General features: G+C 42.1%; 1 protein-coding gene across 5 annotated transcripts in view; it reads left to right on the top strand.

Annotated features, from left to right (window-relative positions):
* The window catches only part of LOC137631122 (peroxisomal acyl-coenzyme A oxidase 3-like), an 84,582-nt gene that overhangs the window by 36,560 nt on the left and 26,537 nt on the right, over nucleotides 1-21,485 (top strand). For all 5 annotated transcript variants that reach the window (XM_068362780.1, XM_068362775.1, XM_068362776.1 and 2 more), the window contains exons 3-7: nucleotides 453-608; nucleotides 15,029-15,175; nucleotides 18,406-18,553; nucleotides 19,095-19,269; nucleotides 19,659-19,774. In XM_068362780.1, the coding sequence (XP_068218881.1) occupies nucleotides 453-608; nucleotides 15,029-15,175; nucleotides 18,406-18,553; nucleotides 19,095-19,269; nucleotides 19,659-19,774 (742 nt within the window). The remainder of the gene's footprint in view (nucleotides 1-452; nucleotides 609-15,028; nucleotides 15,176-18,405; nucleotides 18,554-19,094; nucleotides 19,270-19,658; nucleotides 19,775-21,485) is intronic.

The following is a 21,485-nucleotide window of genomic DNA, read 5'->3' as shown; positions in this document are numbered from 1 at the left end:
AGGAATTCACTGTTTAAATTCAGTCTGTAAATTATCATTAAAATACTCTTAAAATTTGTATGTATTTGTGAAATGTCCTTTGTATTTCTAGAAAATAACTCCTTTGGACTTTGAAATTAAACAATGTCCCTCTAAAAGTTGGATATGTTCTTTGATTATTGATATTTTCCCATAAGTAAACTACTACAAACTAATTTTCCTTTATTTAGAAGTGAACCACTTTTCATGTACAGTATTTTAAAAGGATTTTGTGGAAGTTTTAGTAAATATCCATTACTTTATATACAGAAGCCAGCTTTTTACTAATATATATTAGCCTCCTTAATCATGTCTACATGTTCTTTTTCTTTATGCTTACAGTATTAATGTTCATATAGTCTCAAAAATTGGTAGGTTTTCTGTTCAGAAACAGGGTCATACACATGTAATTATTTGTTAATTTTCTTTATCAGAATCGAGCTTACAACTTCTTGGAGAAGGACCCAATATTCCACCTTGACGATGATGACATGACTTTAGAGGAACAGAGGATAATGACGTATAGACGAATGAAGAGACTTCAAAGTGATGATTTTGTCGGTAATGAAGTTCATATGGATTTGGGGAAGGTAAAGTATTGCTAGGAGTTTTTTTTTTTTTTTTTCTTTTTCTGTATCATAGGAATGAAAATAGCAATTTCATGTGAATATGATTTACTGCATAATGTTTTTGTTGCAGATTATTTCTGGGGACAGTAAGTCAAGCTCCCATTATAATTATTAGTTAGACTATCATTTTCCATTCAGTTCTTCCCTTTCATATAACATTATACCTAATTATATGCAAATAATGAAATTGTAAAATAAGACTTTAGTCCATAAAAGTAGTTCTATTGTCAATTATGTCAAGCTATTTGGGAAAAAAGATGGCTTTCAAAGTTAACATCATAAGCATGGCTTAAGTGTATACTGTATTTATTTATCCTTGGTAGTGTATAACAATAATATAGTACAGGGTATTTATATCGTATAGTATTAGTGCATAATGAATGACCCATCAAAACTGACTAAACATCTGGTTGTTCTTGTGCAAATACAAACCCTTTGCTATTTATAGGGGCATAAAGTGGGTAAGGGTTAGGTTGGGTAGGGAATGTTTGGCTTTTGTCAGTGCGTATGGGCCAGGATGTGAGAAAAGTGAAGAAGAGCGGAATGAGTTCTGGAATGAATTAACTAGGTGTGTAGAAGGACTGGGTAGAAGGAATTATGTAGTTGTCATGGGTGACTTAAATGCTAGAGTGGGCGCTGGAGAGGTAGAAGGTGTCATTGGAAAGTATGGTGTACCAGGTGAAAATGAGAGTGGTGAGAGACTGGTAGATATGTGTGTTGAGCAATAGATGGTGATAAGTTCTAGCTTTTTCAAAAAGAAAGATAAAAACAAGTATACATGGGTAAGAGTGGCAAATGGAAGAGAGGTAGAAAGGGCATTAATGGATTATGTGTTGATAATTGAAAGAATGTCTGGAAGATTGAAAGATGTGCATGTGTTTATGGCTAACGGTATGTCTCATCATTTTTTTGGTGGAAGGAAAGTTAGTTGCAGCAAAAGAGTGGGGGAATAGAGTAGGTGGATGTAAAAGGGAGCTAGTGAGGGTTGAAGAGCTAATAAAACCGGGGGTAAAAAGTAAATATCAGGAAAGGTTGAAAATGGCATATGACGAGGTGAGAGTAAGAGAAACGGGTAATTCAGAGGAGGAGTGGAAGTTAGTAAAAGAAAATTTTTTTGGGATTGCAAGTGAGGTGTGTGGCAAGAAGTTTGTTGGAGGCAGCATGAGGAAGGGCAGTGAATGGTGGAATGAAGGAGTGAAGGTAAAAGAAGAGAAAAAGAGGGCTTTTGAAGAATGGCTGCAGAGTAATAGTGTAGAGAAGTATGAAAGATATAGAGAGAAAAATGTGGAAGTAAAGTGCAAGGTAAGTGAGGCAAAGAGGGCAGCTGACCTGAGGTGGGGTCAGGGATTGGGTCATTCATATGAAGAGAATAAGAAGAAGTTTTGGAAAGAAGTGAAGAGAGTAAGGAAGGCTGGTTCAAGAATTGAAGAGACTGTGAAAGATGGAAATGGAAGGTTGTTAAAAGGAGAGGAGGCAAGGAAAAGGTGGGCGGAATATTTAGAAAGTTTACTGGATGTTGAGGATAATAGGGAGGCAGATATAATTGCTGTTGCAGGTGTTGAGGTGCCAGTGATGGGAGATGAGAATGAGAGAGAGGTTACAAGAGAGGAAGTGAGGAGAGCACTAAATGAAATGAGAGTAGGAAAAGCATCTGGTGTGGATGGTGTGAGAGCTGAGATGTTGAAGGAAGGGGTGTGACTGTGCTTGAATGGTTGGTGAGATTGTTTAATGTGTTTTGTGTTGTCAATGGTACCAGTAGATTGGGTTTGTTTGTGTATTGTACCGCTATATAAGGGTAAGGGAGATGTGTATGCATGAGTGTTGTAATTCAAGGGGTATTAGTTTGTTGAGTGTGGTGGGAAAAGTGTATGGTAGAGTACTGATTAATAGGATTAAGGATAAAACAGATAATGCAATCTTAGAAGTACAGGGTGGTTTTAGAAGAGGTACGGGTTGTATGAATCAGATTTTTACAGTTAGGCAGATATGCGAGAAATATTTGGCAAAAGGTAAGGTGGTGTATGTTGCGTTTATGGATCTGGAGAAAGCGTATGATTGGGTTGATAGGGAAGCAATGTGGAATGTGATGAGGTTATATGGAGTTGATGGAAGGTTGTTGCAAGCAATGAAAAGTTTCTACAAAGGTAGTAAAGCATGTGTTAGGATAGGAAATGAAGTGAGCGATTGGTTTCCAGTGAGAGTGGGGCTGAGACAGGGATGTGTGATGTTGTATTTTTCAATATTAATCTTACCCGATGATCATGTAGCTGTCAACTCTGTTGCCCGACAGAAATCTACGGTCGGGATACGCCAGCGATCGCTATACAGGTGGGGGTGTACACAACAGCGCCATCTGTGAGTAGGTACTCAAGTACTTCTTGTCAACAAGAACTCAATTTTTCCTCTGTCGTGCCTCCGGCAAGACCTACTAATACGCCGTCCCTAACTGGATTTGTTTTCACAACTTTTTGGTGAAGTACACTATTCCAGTTTTGAGCTTTCGCTATGCAGGGGTTTTATCTTCATTTCAAAACTTGAACTCGTTTTGGATAGATTTTATTATGGTGACGAAGAGAGTATGGACTCTCTTTCACTTTTAAATGGCCGACCCTTCCCTTAGACGGAAGTGTTGGTGTCGAAGAGAGTATAGACTCTCTTTCACTTTTTATGACCCACCCTTCCCTTAGACGGAAGTGTGTTTAGGTTTTTGGTAATTTTGCTTAACAAAGTTATAGATTTATTTTAATTTTAATGTTTTTGAAAGAATTTCTTTGATAGTCTCGTACTGTTTTCAAAGTTGAACTAACGTTTTGTTTAGTCTCCGCAGTTGTTGACGTTCAGAACGTTCAACTTGCGCTCTATCGTTACGATAGAGAGAGAGTATTTCACGGTTTCACGTTGCAGTAAGAGTAAACCGATTCTAGCGTTTCGTTCATTCTTTCTTAGCTTAAATGGTTTTAATTCTAATAAAGGAACTTTTTATTTGGGAAACCTTTCAGTTTTTTTCCTTTAACAAATAATATGTTTTAACGATATATATAATTGGGCTCATCTCTCAGGTTCTAAGTCAAGAGAGAGAGAGAGAGAGATAGAGACGGAGGGAGAGAGAGGAGGATAAACGTTTCGTTCAAGCGGGTAACGTTGTTCTCGTTTTTTTGCTCTTCTCCCTAGTCGCTATAGGGGAAGAAGGTAAAACGTTTCTAGAGTTTTATTCTTGTTCCCAGGCTTTATGCGGTGAGAGATTTTAAACGTAGTTTATTTGATCTAGTGTTTAGTCTCTTTTCCAGCCACTGAATTCTTTATCTTTCATTATGTTTTTCTGTTACATTGTAATACTGTTTTCGCAATTACTACCTTTTAATGAAGGATAGGATTGCGTGTTTCAGGTACAAACCACTTAAAGTTTCGAGTTCAGTGAAATAAGTGCAAACAGAAAATCAAAAGTGATAAAGTGATATGCGCAAAGTGTTACAGTGTTGCGTTCGAGAGTTCGTCTGTTCGTGCCAGTTGTTCACCTAGTCCGATACCTCTTACAAGCTCCCAAGCCCAGGGGAGAAGTAATGTCGAAGGACTTATGGGTTCCACAGGCCTTGATCGACGAACAGACGTTTCCCTCCGTGGTTTCGGGTGTATCTACACACGTTGCCGACGTGATCACCCCACCCACACAAAGACGAGAGAGCCCATTTATTCCTCGTCTGCGGAAGAGGTTTCTCGCAGAAACCATGGACCAAATCTTGCAGCTTTTAAGTGCAAGTCGGTCCCTTCCGCGCAAGTCCAATGGCCTAGGTGTAGCCACTGGGTCAGTTCGGACTCGCTGCAGTACGACAACTGCACACCTCCCAAGAGAGGCAAGGTGGTACCGCAACAGGCAGTAACTCCGTCTGTTGCCGCACCAGCTGTTTTAGACCCTCAGTCACAACGGACAGTAGCTCCGTTTGTTGTTGTCTTTCATAGACCCTAGTGGTCCATGCTGCAGACTATACAGTCTCAGCTTGCTCCTTCATGCAGGAGTATCGTGCTGGAAGGTTGACAATGCACCTGTTAACCTACAACCCGCCGAGGTTGTGCGCTCAGCAGATACTGCGGCTGCCTGCTCCCACCCTCCACCTGTGAGAGCTCCACCACCGATGCGCAGTCCACCCTGCCAGACGCATGTTCTTGCTGCACCATCTGCTAACATGCGTGAGCTACCGCATCAGCAGTGGGAAGGTTCTGTAGAGCTGCCGGGTTCCAGCACTATGCGGCATTCTCCGCAGCCCATGCAGCATGCTCTGCATACCTTACAGCATGCTCCGCATACCATGCAGCATGACCTGCATACCTTACAGCATGCTCCGCATACCATGCAGCATGAGCCGCATACCTTACAGCATGCTCCGCATACCATACCGCATGCTCCTCAACCCACCGCAGCCCCTCCCACGCACCAGCACTCTGCTTTTGTTGTTGCCAGCTCCCACACTCCGACTGCGGAGAAGGTTGACGATGCACCCGTGGGCCTACACCTCCCACGGTTGTGCGCCCGGCATGGCTTCCTGCTCTCACACTCTTGTTGTGAGAGCTCCTCCATCCATGCACAGTCAACCCTGCCAGATGTATGATGACTCCCACACACAGAGCACTCCGTTGCCGTGCGTGAGCTACCACAAGCTGCCGTGTTTTGACACGGTGTGTCAGCCTCCGCAACACACTGTGGTTACCGCCACTCGCCAGCAGCAAACTAATCAGTCAGGAGTTCAGGCTTCCCCACACAACTTTGGTTGTTGCCAACTCACAGACTGTCATACAGTTACATGACGTTGCCTTCTGGTCTGCTACTTATACACCAGTGCTGTATGTCCTCACGCTCCTGTTGTGGTTGAGTTCAGTTTTTGACAGTTCACAGACTGTCAAGCAGTTTCATAACGTTGCCTTCTGGTCTGCTGCTTTTGCACCAGTGAAACCCTCACTGAGAGAACCTAGCTTTTCTCGGATATGGTTCCTGTAGATGAGAAAGTGCTGTTCTCCCTCCTTCTGATATTCCCTTGAGGACTCTGTCATTTGGAGAGGAGCCTTAAGCTGCTTAGCCTCCTATGGACTTTTATTTAAGCATAACATGCTTCCAGGGAGGGTAAATGGTTCCGCTTCAGTCGCTAACCCCGTCTGTTGCCACACCTGCTCCCAGAGACCTTGGGCTTTGTTGCAAGACATGCAGTCCAAGCTTAGTCCTTGATAGAGGATTTTTTACGGAGAAGACCCTTCTTGCCAACGACCTTCCTACCGGTTGGTTGTACGTCCTGTTGACGCTGAGGTATCCTACTCACGTCCGCCAGTTGAGATGGTTCCTCCACCGGTGCGACCCAGTGTGGGTTGCCAGTCGCACGTTGATGTTATGCTACTCTCGGAGGTGGTTGTGGACGTTCAGTGTGTCACTGGGAAGACGTTCAACAACCAGCAGAGGTGACTTGTTGTGACGCAGTGCGGCAACCTCAGCAACCCGATAAGGGGTTGTCTGTACTACCCAGACAGTCTAGACAGTTTCGGGTTGTCGCTGTACTTCCTCGCTTCCCCATGGTTGACAGTTCACAGACTGTGCAGCAGTACCATGATCTTGTGTCCGGCTCCGTCACGCATCCACCAGTGCGACCGGATTCAGCGAGTCAGACGTTGCCCACTCCGTTGCCGTTTCCTCATCAGTTTCGGATGAGGAACCCTCTGATGAGGACATGGCTGAACAAGAAGATCAATCCCCAGCCCTGCTATCCATCCAGAAGATGCTGAAGAAGGAATACGGCCCTGTCAGGCTGTGGATGAGTCTGGTTAGGACACTGTCATCCGTGGTGCATTTGGTGTCACTTGGAAGACTACACCTCCGTCCTCTTCGGTTTCATCTAGCTCTTCACTGGAAAAGGACAAGACGCTAGAAGCGGTCTCGATCCCGGTTTCCGGAAGATAAGTCTGGTCTAACCTGAGGAAAGGACTTTATCAACCTTTTATAGGGTCTTCCCCTGACTGTTCAGACTCCCAACCACGTTCTCTTCTCAGACGCATCGGACGTAGGCTGGGGTGCGACCTTAGGCGGTAGGGAATGCTCGGGATTATGGAACTCGCGTCAAAGGACAATGCATTTTAACTGCAAGAAGCTTCTGGCAGTAAGTCTGACCTGGAAAAGCTTCAGGTCTCTCCTTCAAGACAAAGTAATGGAGGTCAACACGGACAACTCCCTGCTTTGATGTTCATCTCCTAGCAAGGAGGGACCTACTCTCTGACATGGTGCGAGTTCGCTAGTGACCTCCTCTCCTGTTCAACAGGTCTAGACTTTTCACTAGTAACTAATTTCTTCCAAGGCAACTTGAATGTCTTAGCAGTTTGTCTCAGTAGGAAGGGACAATAATTCCAACATATTGGACCCTCCACAGAGATGTATGCAAGAGACTTTGGGTCACCTGGGGCCATCCAACCATAGATCTCTTCGCAACCTCGATGTCCAAGAGGCTCTCAACAGACCCAGCAGTGGTTCTTTTAGATGCCTTTCTACTAGATTAGTCTCATCTAGATCTATATGCATTCCCTCCGTTCTAGTTTGTCAACAAGGTACTGCAGAAGTTCGCCTCTCACGTTGGGACAAAGTTGACACTAGTTGCTTCCCTCTGGCCCGCGAGAGAATAACTTACCGAGGTACTTCGATGGCTAGTAGACGTTCCCAGAACTCTTCCCCTAAGGGTGGACCTGCTACGTCTGCCACGCGTAAGAAGGTACTCCAAGGCCTCCACGCTCTTCGTCTCACTGCCTTCAGAGTATCGAAAGACTCTCGAGAACTAGAGGTTTTTCGAAGGAGGCAACCAGAGCGATTGTTAGAGCAAGGAGAACATCCACCCTTAGAGTCTACCAATCGAAGTGGGAAATCTTCCGAAACTGGTGCAAGTCAGTATCCGTATCCTCGACCAGTACCTCTGTAACTCAAATAGCTGACTTCCTCTTATATCTGAGAAAAGAGCGATCTCTTTCAGCTCCCACTTTCAAGGGTTACAGAAGCATGTTGGCATCAGTCTTCCGTCACAGAGGCTTAGATCTTTTTAACAATAAAGATCTACAGGACCTCCTTAAGTCTTTTGAGACCACGAAGGAGCGTCGTTTGGTTACACCTGGTTGGAATTTAGACGTGGTTCTAAGATTCCTTATGTTAGACAGGTTCGAACCACTTCAATCAGCCTCCCTGAAAGATCTCACCTTTAAGACTCTTTTCCTGATATGCTTTACAGTACCAGCTAAAAGAGTCAGTGAGATTCATGCCTTCAGCAAGAACATCGGATTTTCATCCGAAACGGCTACATGTTCTACATCTTGGTTTTCTAGCCAAACACGAGCTGCCTTCTCGGCCTTGACCAATATCGTTCGTTATTCCAAACTTATCGATATGGTTGGAAATGAACTAGAAAGAGTATTATGTCCTGTAGAGCTCTTAAGTTCTATTTTAAAAACCTTTATGAGGCCCGTCTGAAGCTTTATGGTGTTCAGTTAAGAATTCATCTTTGCCTATGTCAGAGAATTCTTTATCCTATTATTTTCAGACTGTTAATACGAGAAGCTCATTCCCTTCTGAATGAGGAAGACCAAGCTTGGCTGAAGGTAAGGACACACGAAGTTAGAGCTATCACAACTTCCGTGACCTTTTAATAAAATAGATCTCTGCAAAGTATTTTCGACGCAACCTTTTGGAAAAGCTAATCAGTGTTTGCGTCTTTTATCTTAAGAATGTCCAGTCTCTTTACGAGAACTGCTACACTCTGGGACCATTCGTAGCAACGAGTGCAGTAGTGGTGGGGGCTCCACCACTACAATTCCCTAATTCCAGAACCTTTTTAATCTTTCTCTTGAAATATTTCTGGGTTGTCCGGAAGGCTAAGAAGCCTTCCGCATCCTGGTTGATTTGGCGGGTGGTCAAATTCTTTCTTGAGAAGCGCCTAGATTAGAGGTTGTGATGAGGTCCTTTAGTATGGGTTGCAGCCCTTAATACTTCAGCACCTAGGAGTCGCTCAGCATCCTAAGAGGATCGCTAGGCTCAGTAAGGAAGACGTACTTAAAAAGGCAGAGTAATGGTTCAAGTCGACTTCCTTACCAGGTACTTATTTATTTTATGTTTGTTATTTTGAATAACGGCTAAAATAAGATACGGGATACTTAGCTTCTTTGTTAACATGTATGCTGGTCTCCACCCACCACCCTGGGTGTGAATCAGCTACATGATCATCGGGTAAGATTAATATTGAAAAATGTTATTTTCATTAGTAAAATAAATTTTTGAATATACTTACCCGATGATCATGAATTTAAGGACCCGCCCTTCCTCCCCATAGAGAACCAGTGGACCGAGGAGAAAATTGAGTTCTTGTTGACAAGAAGTACTTGAGTACCTACTCACAGATGGCGCTGTTGTGTACACCCCCACCTGTATAGCGATCGCTGGCGTATCCCGACCGTAGATTTCTGTCGGGCAACAGAGTTGACAGCTACATGATCATCGGGTAAGTATATTCAAAAATTTATTTTACTAATGAAAATAACATGTTGATGTAATGGTGAGAGAGGTAAATGTTCAAGTGCTTGGACTAGGATTGAAACTGGTAGACGAGAATGACCATGAATGGGAGGTGAATCAGTTGTTGTTTGAAGCTTGGCCGATTAGTGACAGAATTTGGAAGGGTGTGTGAGAGAGGGAAGTTGAGAGTTAATGTGGGTAAGAGTAAGTTTATGTGATGTACGAGAAGGGAGGGTGGTGCGAGGTTAAATGTCATGTTGAATGTAGTGTTACTTGAGGAGGTGGATCAGTTTAAGTACTTGGGGTCTATTGTTGCAGCAAATGGTGGAGTGGAAGCAGATGCATGTCAGAGAGTGAATGAAGGATGAAAAGTGTTGGGGAGTAGTAAAAAATAGAGGGTTGGGCATGAATGTAAAGGTAGTTCTGTATGAGAAAGTGATTGTACCAACTGTGATGTATGGATCAGAGTTGTGGGGAATGAAAATGACGGAGAGACAGAAATTGAATGTGTTTGAGATGAAATGTCTAAGGAGTATGGCTGGTGTATCTCGAGTAGATAGGGTTAGGAATGAAGTAGTGAGGGTGAGAACGGGTGTAAGAAATGAGTTAGCAGCTAGATTGGATATGAATGTGTTGAGGTGGTTTGGCCATGTTGAGAGAATGGAAAATGGCTGTCTGCTAAAGAAGGTGATGAATGCAAGAGTTGATGGGAGAAGTACAAGAGGAAGGCCAAGGTTTGGGTGGATGGATGGAGTGAAGGAAGCTCTGGGTGATAGGAGGATAGATGTGAGAGAGGCAAGAGAGCGTGCTAGAAATAGGAATGAATGGCGAGCGATTGTGACGCAGTTCCGGTAGGCTCTGCTGCTTCCTCTTGTGCCTTGGAAGACCGCGGAGGTAGGAGCAGTAGGGGATTCAGCGTTATGAAGCTTCATATGTGGTGGATAACGGGGGAGGGTGGGCTGTGGCACCCCTAGCAATACCAGCCGAACTCGGTTGAGTCCCCTGTCAGGCTGGGAGGAACGTAGAGGAGAGGTCCCCTTTTCTGTTTCATTTGTTTGATGTCGGCTACCCCCCAAAACTGGGGGAAGTGCCTTGGTATATGTATGTATGTATGATAAAGTAATAATATTACTTGCTAAGCTACAACCCTAGTTGGAAAAGCAAGATGCTTTAAGCCCAAGGGCTCCAATAGGGAAAATAGCCCAGTGAGGAAAGCAAATAAGGAAATTAATAAACTACAAGAGAAGTACTGTAATTAACAATTAGAGTAAAATATTTTAAGAACAGTAATAACACTGAAATAAATCTTTTATATATAAACTATTGAAACTTCAAAAATGAAAAACAAGAGGAAGAGAAATAAGGTAGAATAGCATGCCCTAGTGTATCCTCAAGCAAGAGAACTCTACCCCAAGACAGTGGAAGACCATGGTACAGAGGCTATGGCACTACCCAAGACTAGAGAACAATGGTTTGATTTTGGAGTGTCTTTCTCCTAGGATAGCTGCTTAACATGGCGAAAGTCTCTTCTACCCTTTCCAAGAGGAAAATAACCAATTACAGTGCAGTAGTTAACCCCTTGAGCGAAAAACTGTTTGGTAATCTCAGTGTTGTCAGGTGTATGAGGACAGAGAAAAATATGTAAAGAATAGGTCAGACTATTCGGTGTCTGTGTAGGTAAAGGGAAAATGAGCCGTAACCAGAGAGAAGGATTATATGTAATACTGTTTGGCTAGTCAAAGGACCCAATGACACTCTAGCAGTAGTGTTTCAACGGGTGGCTGGTGCCCTGGCCAACCTACTAAGACGAGCCATTATGATTTTAGTGAGGGATAACTAACCCAATCGCTAGTTAGTGGGTGGGGGAACGGATAGCCCAGCTTACCCTGCTCAGTCACACACTTGGGCTGAGCAACCACTTTGCTTTCTGGCCTGGTAGAGAACAGATACACTGTCGCTCTCTCCCGCTTTTTGACTTGCCTTGAAATTAACCTTTTTCTCTTTCCTTTGCTGATTGTGCATGTGTTTGGAGTCCCACGCGTACTTGTCCTGGTCCTGAAGGCCGCTCCTGCTTTACCTTCATTTCCTCTTTGGGGACGGACCCCACCTACTGTGTCTGGCTCGTACTGAGTGTAGGAAGGGGTCTGCCTCCCAGTAAGAGAGGTTTGGGCGACGGAAGAAGAAGGCCAAGTGTGATTCTTCTCCTTCGGGGTCTTCCTCGAAGTTGAAGAAACCGCAGTCTTCTTTTTCTATTCCCCGATCTCTTCCCGAAACTGCTCCCCCGCCGGTCCGAGTAGCAGCACAGGCGTGGTTACTCAAGGTCAGCCTTACTGGCAAGGTGATGGCGCTGTCTCGTAATGAATCAGCTCCGCCTCTTCCCCCAGGGAGCACCTGCTTAATCTCTGACATTTTTTCTTTGTGGCCATCATTAGGCATTGATGGTCCCCTTTCGAAGGACGTTCTCTTTGAACTCCTTCAATTTGGAGTGGAGAGGAAGTGGTCATCTTCCTCCGCGGAGGTTCATCCTCCTTCTGTGGGCGCAGGCGCTGAAGCACTTCGATCTGACTTTTGATCTCCTGAGATCGATGCCAAGGACTTTTTTGACCCACCAGGGGCAGTGGCAGAACAGAGGCCAAGGCAGGATTCTCCTTCGGGGGAACACGTCTCTTGTTCCCGAGAGAAAAGCGCTAGCGGGCAAGAGAAACGATACACTTATGCCTCTCCTCTAAGGGCAGAAGTAGAGCGTTGCCTTAAGCGTGGTTCTCCTCCGGTTGAACCAACCTCCCCCGCTAAAGCAGGCTCCCCTTCGGGCGGTCTCTGCGGGACGTTCTCCTTCGGGGTCCTTTTTGTGGAGGAGTGTGTGACTCCTCTCCATCTGGCACATGCTCCTCTTTGTGCAGTTAGAAGGCGCCTCTTTGAACCTCCGTGATGTGGTCACGATGTCCCTTCAGGGTTTCGTGACAGTCGTGTTGACCTTTCAGGGTCTCGCGGCAAGGAACCTTTGGGTTCCAGTTGCGTTGAGCTGGCGAGTTCTCGCAATGTTGGTTACGCTGAACCTTCGGGCTCTCGTACCAACTGTCATGCAGAGACTCAAGTTTCTTGTGACAGGGAGATTCCTGTCTCCCATTGCGTTGATCCTTCGGGATCTCGCAACAAGGGTTACGCTGAACCTTTGGACTCTCGTGGTAGGGAGTCCTCGGTCTCCCGGCGCTTAGAACCTTATGGTTCTCATGACTTTAGTTACGTTGAGCCGCGGCTTTCATGACTGCTGTTATGCTGAGTCTGCTGTCTCGTATAACAAAGAGTTACCGGACTCTCGTCGCATGAACCCTGTGGTCTCACGCGATGTGATTCCCGAGGGATTCCATCTCCCTTCAGGTTTCGATGACGTAGTTACTTCAGGTTCTCGTCCTGATCTTTATCGCATGATTGATCCCCAATGCAGAACTCCCATATCCACTTCATTATCTTTCTTTCTCGCAGATATGATTCATGAAAGAAATGCTCCTACTTTTTAATCTGCTAGTATCTCAAGCAACACAGCTACTTTGCAAGTGAGATCGGTAAAGTACTCTCTAATGTTGAGGAGCGACATGTTTCTTTTGTGACTTATGTCAAGGAATGGGCTCGTTTCACAGACCCACAAGCAGGTGCGCTCTTGGGAAGTTGACAAGGTAGAGCCATTTGTAGGGATCTTTCAACTCATCATTTGGTTTTGAAGATCCTGATTGCTCCTAACCAGTCTTTATGCTGAATGGTATTTAGATCAGCTGCATCTTCCTCATCAGAGAAACTCCTCAATCTTCATGGTGAAGGAATCTGCTCAGTCCTTGATCCAAGTTTCAACTAGGTCTTAGCTCTAGACTGTGAGAATTTACAAAATGATGAGGAGCTCTTAGAGAGCTCAAGCCTCAGGGATCCCCGCTCGAACCCTTACGATGGATGGCAGGTAAGGTTTTGACCCGTGAGACTGTTCTCAGCTAGGTTTAAATCTGTAGAAGCAAGTAGGAAATGCCATAATTTTGCCGATGTCACAAGCAATTTTGAAGGATAGAGGATCTCCATCACCTTGATTCAGGAGTTTGGGTTCAGGACCAAAAACCCAGCCATTCACAACTCCCAAGTCCATTTTCATCTCTTCCCTACAAGAAGTGACCAGCAGTGACTGTATAACTTGCCTTCCTGTTATGTGAGGACACTAGAATTCTTCCTACAGTAACAGAAGGAATAAGGGAAAGATCCTATAAAATTGTTTCATTCTGGCTTGTGAGTTAATCAAATGTACTTGCCCTGCAGGTGAGAAGACAAAAGGACCATCTCAGATTCGTGCACACGAAGTCTGACATATCAGATCTATCCTGCCCCTCAGGAAGAACCTTTCAGGAGCACAAGTCTTGAAGACATTGTGTTGGGTAATGACAGAACCTTCTCTTCCCATTACCCACAGGAGTATACCCACAGGCCCCTGGATACCTGTATCCTTTGCCCAGTGGTAGTTTCTCAACAGGTCATGTTGTGCCTAAGATAGCTGTCATGATGTAAGTCTAGAATGAGAGGTAAGATCAACTGACCCTTTAACCTCTTGTTTCCCCATCCTTGGGGTGTAGCAGTCACTCCATTGCTTGCTGGATTGAATGGTAGATTTTGGGGAGTCATATGATTGAGCAACTCTTCTTAACAAATGAGCTTTGTTTAGAAGTTTTTTCCCCCATCCTCCCATTTCTCCTAATAACTGTACATTCTGACAATGTGTCCTTCACATGGATATAGGTTTTTCTCAACCATCTACCTGTTCCTGGTAGTGACCCAACACTTGCCACATCTTCATGCCCAGGTTATTAGGAGGTTTAGAAGAGTCATTGCTCTTGCTCCTGTACACGACCAGAGTGTTTGTACATTTCCTGGGATTGTAAACCAGCCAGTTTGGCTATAGGGACTTATCTCTACTCAGGATATGTCTGCTATTAAAGGATGAAAGGATTTCATTTGTGTAGGAACAAATCAAAAGTTTAAAAGAATAATCTTTATTTTTCCAAGCTATAAAAACCTGAGCCTTCTTTAAGTTTGACTTCCTGCCTCAACAACCCTGCACATCCTAGGTGAAGGTCAAAGTGGCCATTCAGTATAATGGCATGGCTTCCCCACCACCTGCCAGTAACTACCGACACTTTGTTATGAATTATAACAGCCCATTTCCAGCTACACCGATAACATACTCCTATAAAGGGACCTGGGTTTGTATAATTAGGAAAAATACAAATAATTTGAAAATTTGTTATGTCTATTAATGAAAATATGTCATTTGGAATTGATCTTTATTAAGAAAGTCCTCAGTTTACAAACATTTGACTTACATCAAAGATACAAACACAAATCCAGTTGAAATAATAAATCTTGGTTATTGTATCAAAAGTTTATATTGAAATACTGCAATAAAACAAAATTATACAGTTTGATGCAGTAAGCAAGATGAAATTTGCAATATGAAATGGTACTATTTGTTGGCTTTTACAGCTGAAAATCGTAGGTATGCGAGTTAGGAGACGCATATTCTAGGGAAAAATTTAACAAAATTTGACTTACACAAACAGCTTCTTGGAACCTATTAAGTTTGTAAGTTAAGGACTTTCTGTAATGTATTTAGGTTACTTAAGCTTTCATCCTTAATCTATTTATGTCACGAGAGAATGACCTTTAATTTGTTTCTTAAAAAATATACCTCACTGTATTATGAGTATGCAGGCATTGTATTTTGTTTATATTGTAATTTTCTGATCTCCAGGATTTCACTAACTTCAGGAATTATATTTATGATTAAAAGACTTGACTTAATTTTTATTACTTTTGCCAATGTTGTTAGACATTGGCCATGCAGCAAGTGATGGGAGGTTATAACTGGTCTGTGACTGTCAGGAAATCACTGTTGACATTCTTCATAACATCAGGATTGTATGGACTTGGAACAGAACAGCATTTTAAGTTTATTGATGCTCTTGATGCATTTGAGGTGAGGTGGTTTTAATTACTAGGTAAATTTTTAAATTAGATTTACTGTTATAACTTGGACCTTTGGTCTGTTGACTTTCCTTAATGGCATCCTTTTAACAGATGCCTTTTCCCAAATTACCGTTTCTTTAGATTATCATCACTTTGCAGAAAATTAGTGGTGTATCTGCAGTATTAGATGGTTAGAAATAAAAAAGGTCCATGTTATAACATCTGTCCAAATTTATATTATAAGAAAACTAATGAATTTGACTTATGCTTCTCAGGTGTTTTTTTCTATAACAGTTCTTGGAAACTACAATTGGTCTTTAGCAACCAAAAAGTTGCTGTTAGAAGAGTTTTTCATCTTTGGAATTCTTGGTCTCGGATCAGCTCACCATTTTAAACATATAACGGCTTTGCAAAACAATGAGGTACCTCCTTGCCTGTTAAGCTTAGTTCTAGTGACTTGTGTAGGAAAACTAATATTGATGTGAGCTGATACTATTAGTTTCTAAAAGGTCCGTAAGCATGAAATACACGTTTATGCAGTTACCAACAGTGGGAAGCTTTTTTAGATATTTTATGTTCATGTGATGTACAGTCCTTTTATTTTACTTAGGCATTTTCACTTACAGTGTTTTTTGTTAACATATTGAAATTCCTTCTTGAAAGATCATACATTCATACATAGTTATTTCATATAAATATTTCTTACTCTATTTTCAGTTTTCAACAGTAACCCGTTAATTAACCTGAATAGCTACTTGGGTAGGAAGGTTTCTTTAGGTGCTGCCTTTGCAGAAACGACAGGTCTAGAGAGGGCCTGGTGGATTTAGTCATATAAATGGGGTAGAAGGTTTTGGGTTGGATTGGATTTTTTAATTTGGGATTCAAGAGGTCAAGATTTGTACAGTAGCCTGATTGGTAGCATCTCTGCCTGGTGTTTGCCAGACGGGGGTTCGAGTCCCGCTCAGACTCGTTAGGGCCATTATTGTTTGCAACCTTACCATACTTGTGAGCTAAGGTTGTGGGGTTTGGGGGAGCTTATATGTCTATCTGCTGAGTCATCAGTAGCCACTGCATGGCCCTCCCTGGTCCTAACTTGGGTGGAGAGGAGGCTTTGGCACTGATCATATAATATATGCCAGTCTCTAGGGCATTGTCCAGCTTGCTAGAGCAATGTCAGTGTCCCTTGCCTCTGCCATTCATGAGCAACCGTTAAACCTTTAAACTATTTTATGGCCTATTAGCCCGAGTGATCAAGCTGGGATATTGATACTGTATATAGCTACAACCATGTAAATGGTTGGGAGCCTGCTCACCCAAGTTCAAAATGGCATTTCATGATGACGAATAGGTTTAACCTAGAAGTGGGAATGCATCAAAGTAGAATCACAGTTATTCAAATTTTGTTCACCTGCTCCTTTTTTTTATAGCTGGGTGATGTGTCTCACTTCATAGTTTGTGTTATTTTATTTATCTCATAAATTTTATCTTATGCATGTCATTTGGTTTTGTTATTTTTTTATAGTCTATTTTTCAAATCTCTATTTCTTATTCCTTACTGGCTAGTACAGTGGTAACAGCTGATGTTCTGGTGAGCATACTATGCCATTCCTGTTCTTTCTGATACCAGACTTCTCTCAGATCTATACCCATTTCCTGCTGTGGTCAGGTTTCTAATTGTTGCACCTCCGATTCACTTGACTTAAGCAGAGCAGGGGTGCATAAAGATAATTCAGTCAGGATTTGGGAATTTTTCTTCAGGGTCGCTTGCGATCCGGATACTGCCCTCTTTCTTTTTTCTTTGGCCCCTGAAATATCCTGTTTTGCTCCGTGCAGTAAGATCTCGCTAAGTAGGGCTTCTCTAAGTTGCAAATCTCAAATATATGTGGATCTGACTGTCACTCTTATGGGTCCCCTTGTCTCTGAGAAGCATAGGTATTGCTTCTGTAAGGTTAATTTTTTTTCTAAGCTATTCAAGGGGTTTTGTAGTATTGCTTGTGTAAGGTTAATTTTTTCTAAGCTATACTAGGGTTTTTTTTAAAATAAGGTTGAACATGCTAGTGTAGCATTTTATTAGTTATGAGAAATTTACAGCATTACAAGAAATTGATGGATGTTATTTTGTGACACTTGAAGTACAGTTCCCAGCTAGATTGCTTTTGTGCTTCAGTTCAGTAGAGCTGATGGTGATATGAGCATTTTCTGACATAAGCCAGATATGATCAGTATGCAGTACCTATACTGATTATCTAATTTATATACGGACTTCTGGTACAAGAAGAAGCTGTCTCTTGTAGTGAGTTGAGCAAGCTATAACAAGAACAGTCTAATTTATAGTATGCAGTGTATATTAAACAAGAATATCACATTCTGCTGTTTTCTGTTTTGATATTTATCAGAGTTTTTTGGATTAAAGCAATTAAAGTTGTCAAGGAGAATTCAATGAGCTGGTCATATTGCAAGAATGGAGGACACACGTATATCAAACAAATACTAACTGCTGAAGTCATGTGATGGAGACCTTTGGGAAGACCTAGAAAGAATTGGAAAAGATGCCTCAAGAAAGATCTCGACAGGGAGGGAATTGAAATGGATACATGGAGGGATTTAGCCTAGCAAAAGATAGAGGAGGGTGGAGATGTCTTTCGAGAGCGGTCATGGGTCAACGAGTGGCCCAAAGACCAATGGATTAGAGTAGTAGTAGTAGTATGGAGGGATTTTTATGAGGCTAGATATAGTGTTTGTTTGTAACATATATTTAGCACAAACTAAAAACACTAGAGCATTTCTTTTATATTTATTTTGTTTACTTTGGTGTAATTAATGATTAGATATTTAGTATGAAACTAATCTGTGGAGTTCCAGTACTCAATACTTTGTTTTTACAAGCATTTAAAAGCAATTCTTATTCAGCTAATTTTGCTTAAAAGCGGACATATCGAAGTTTTCTTAAAATATAAAGAATAGTTACATGAGGAGATTGTAGTTAAATTAATTTCTTTATAAGTTTCCATGAAAAACTGTTTGGCTTTCTCCTATGTTTAGAAAACTTTTATTATAGATACAGTACATATAGTATTTAGAAAAATTATATGTTGGCATTGATGTTTGCAATTTAGAAATAATGGTCAGATAATGTGTTTATATCTATCCACATCCTCATCACTTTTGTATTCAAATTATCCAAATTAAAACTATCTTAAGGAGTATTTAATGGTTTTAATGAGTTGTATCTCATTTTAGATAGGTGGATGTTTCTGTTTAACAGAGATATCTCACGGAACCAATTCTAGAGCCATGAGGACAAAAGCAGTGTTTGACACGAAAACACAATGTTTCGTTATTCACACGCCAGATTTTGAAGCTGCGAAGTGCTGGTCTGGAAATCTAGGTTGGTTCTTTGTGCATTCGTACCTGTTTTTCAAATTAAGAAAACAATGCTCTATTCAATGCTTGTGCATAGGTCTGGTATGGGAAAAAAGACAACATACAGTACTACTGTACTGTATTATTGTGACCTATTTGGAGATTAATTTAGAATACATGTTGAAAAATTAGTTTAATTTTTAACAACAGAATATTGTATTTTGTAATTTTCCTATGGTTTTGATAGCATTGATTTTAGGGATGGAAAACATGGCTGCTTGTAATTTCCTTATCCTTTTGCAAAATTTTGATGAAGATAGAGAACACGGTTGATGGTACTATGTTAGAAATACTGTAGTGAAATCAATTTTTATCAAAATTAAAAGTAGTGAATTATATATTACATTTTTTATTATTTCTCCAGTAATCACTGCCTATGGTCTCTATGATATAGTGCTTTTTTCTATTGCTCATTTAAAGTGCACAGAGATGTCAAAATAAGAGGATGAGTACGTAATTGCTTATATTTTAGAATATTTTTGATAGCAAACTTCTCAATTTCACAGGAAAAACAGCAACTCACGCCTTAGTGTTTGCCCAGTTGTACACTCCTGATGGTGTCTGTCATGGTCTCCATACTTTCTTCGTTCCCATTCGTGATCCTCTGACATTTATGCCCTGCCCTGGAGTTACGATAGTTGATATGGGTCACAAACTTGGGCTAAATGGTGTTGATAATGGGTAAGTAGCCTTTTAAGTAAGTCATGGAAGCCATCAGCTTTAGTAAGTTTGCATAGCAAATGATTTTTTAGCTTTTCAAATAATGTAGGTACTGTATTTGCTATTGCTTTAGTTACATGTTACTTTTTGGTATCATATATTTGGCTGTCGTTACTTTTGTGCAGTTGATTGGAAGAGCAGTATTCCACTTTTCCAACTATGGTTGTAGCTTGGCTTTTGGTAGTAATAATTCCTTGTGAGAATTTTCAACCTTAACCTTTCCTAATTATTCCCAGTTGTTTCTAATCATACTGCAATATATTGTTATCATGAGTATTAGAATGTCAATAACCATTGTGAGATCACTATGTGCAGTCTCAAATATTGGAGAAATGGTAATTTTTTTCCAGTGTTGTGATGTTTGATCATTATTCCATACCTCGTGAAAATCTTCTCAACCGCACTGGAGATGTCACACCAGATGGAATTTACAAGACCCCATTTAAAGATCCCAACAAGAGATTTGGTAAGTGATTGTATATTCACACCAGGAAAGATTCCAAGAAGAAAATTTGTAAGTGATTGTTTATCCACATGAGGGTGGTGTTAAAGTATGTTTTGTACAATTAGTTACAATAGATATTTCAGATATTTTGCACATATGCTCACTTGAATGTATGGTAAATATTCCAGATGATTTAGACAGAATCATGTCCTTGATCTTTCAGTAAATCAAGCCTCATCTTAGTGGAAATGTTCTACCAGAGATTGGAATCCATATTAATATTTCATAAAATTTTTCATTGCTTTGAAACATACTTTTTCAATATTAAACTTAGCCGGTGATTATATAAGCTGCAGCTCTGCTGCCCGACAGAAAAACTCTACGTTCAAAATACGCCAGCGATCGCTATGCAGGAGGGGGTGTACATCAACAGCGCCATCTGTCGAGCAGGTACTTAGTACTCCATGTAAACAAAGAACCAATTTTCTCTCTGTCGTGCCACCGGCAAGACCTACTAAATTCGCTGTTGCTTACTGGATTGGTTTTCACAGATTTTGGTGAAGTACACATTTCTAGTTATTAGCCTTCGCTTTGCAGAGGTTATCTTCAATACATCCTTGCATTCTTTTATTGATTTTGGATTATTTGTTGACGACTTTGGATAGATTTTGAATTCCCCTTTGACTAATTCAAGATGGCTGACCCTTCTCAAGTCCCTAAATACAGAAAGTGTAGTGCTAGGGACTGTTCAAGGCGTCTTCCGAAGGCCTCTATCGATCCACACACCGTTTGTTCCAATTGTCGGGATAAAACCTGTCAATTGGAAGATCGATGTGAGGAATGCGTTGGGCTTTCGGAATTCGATTTTCTCGAATTCCTGAAATATTCACGTAGGCTAGAGAGAGATAGAGTCAGGAGAAGTTCATCTCGCTCCGTTGATATTCCCTCTCCTCATGCCCCACAACCTATTCCTTCCCCTGTAGTGGTTACTCCTGATCCCCCTTCTAGCACTCAACAACCTTCGATGGCAGATATGATGCGTGCCATCCAGGCTCTGGGTGAGAGAGTCGAGTCATTGGCGAGTGACCGTAACCAACTCATGGCAGACATCAAGGAGTTGAAGTGTAAGAGTGCAGTGGGTAGTGACAAAGTGAGTGGTAGTGTTGTGGAAAGTGTTAGTGTTGCGCTTGAGGGTTCATCTGTTCGTGCCTGTCGTCCTCCCAGTCCGGGACCTCTTGCAAGCTCCCAAGCCCAGGGGAGAAGCAATGTCGTACGACCAAAGGGTTCGACAGGCTTTAATCAGCGGACAGACGTTCCCTCCGTGGTTTCGGACGTATCTTACCAAGATCGCCCCACCCACAAGAAGACGAGAGAGCCCATTTATTCCTCGTCTGCGGAAGATGTTTCTCGAAAGAAACAATGGACCAAGGTCTCACGGCCTCTTAAACGCAAGTCGGTCCCTTCCGCGCAAGTCCAACGGCCCAGTTGTAGCCACTGGGTCAGTTCGGACTCGCTGCAGTCTTCCGATGACTGCACACCTCCTAAGAGAGGCAAAGCGGTAACGCATCAGGCATTAACACCGTCTGTTGCCGCACCTGCTACTGTAGACCCTAAGTGGTCTTTGCTGCAGACCATGCAGACGCAGTTAACGTCATTAATGCAGGACTTTCGTGCGGAGAAGGTTGACGCTGCACCACCCGTTAGCCTACAACCACCCACGGTTGTGCGTCCA

This window comes from Palaemon carinicauda, chromosome 39 (genome assembly GCF_036898095.1).
Source record: "Palaemon carinicauda isolate YSFRI2023 chromosome 39, ASM3689809v2, whole genome shotgun sequence".
In the NCBI taxonomy this organism is placed as follows: Eukaryota; Metazoa; Arthropoda; class Malacostraca; order Decapoda; family Palaemonidae; genus Palaemon; species Palaemon carinicauda.
This window is presented reverse-complemented; position numbering and strand designations above follow the sequence as displayed.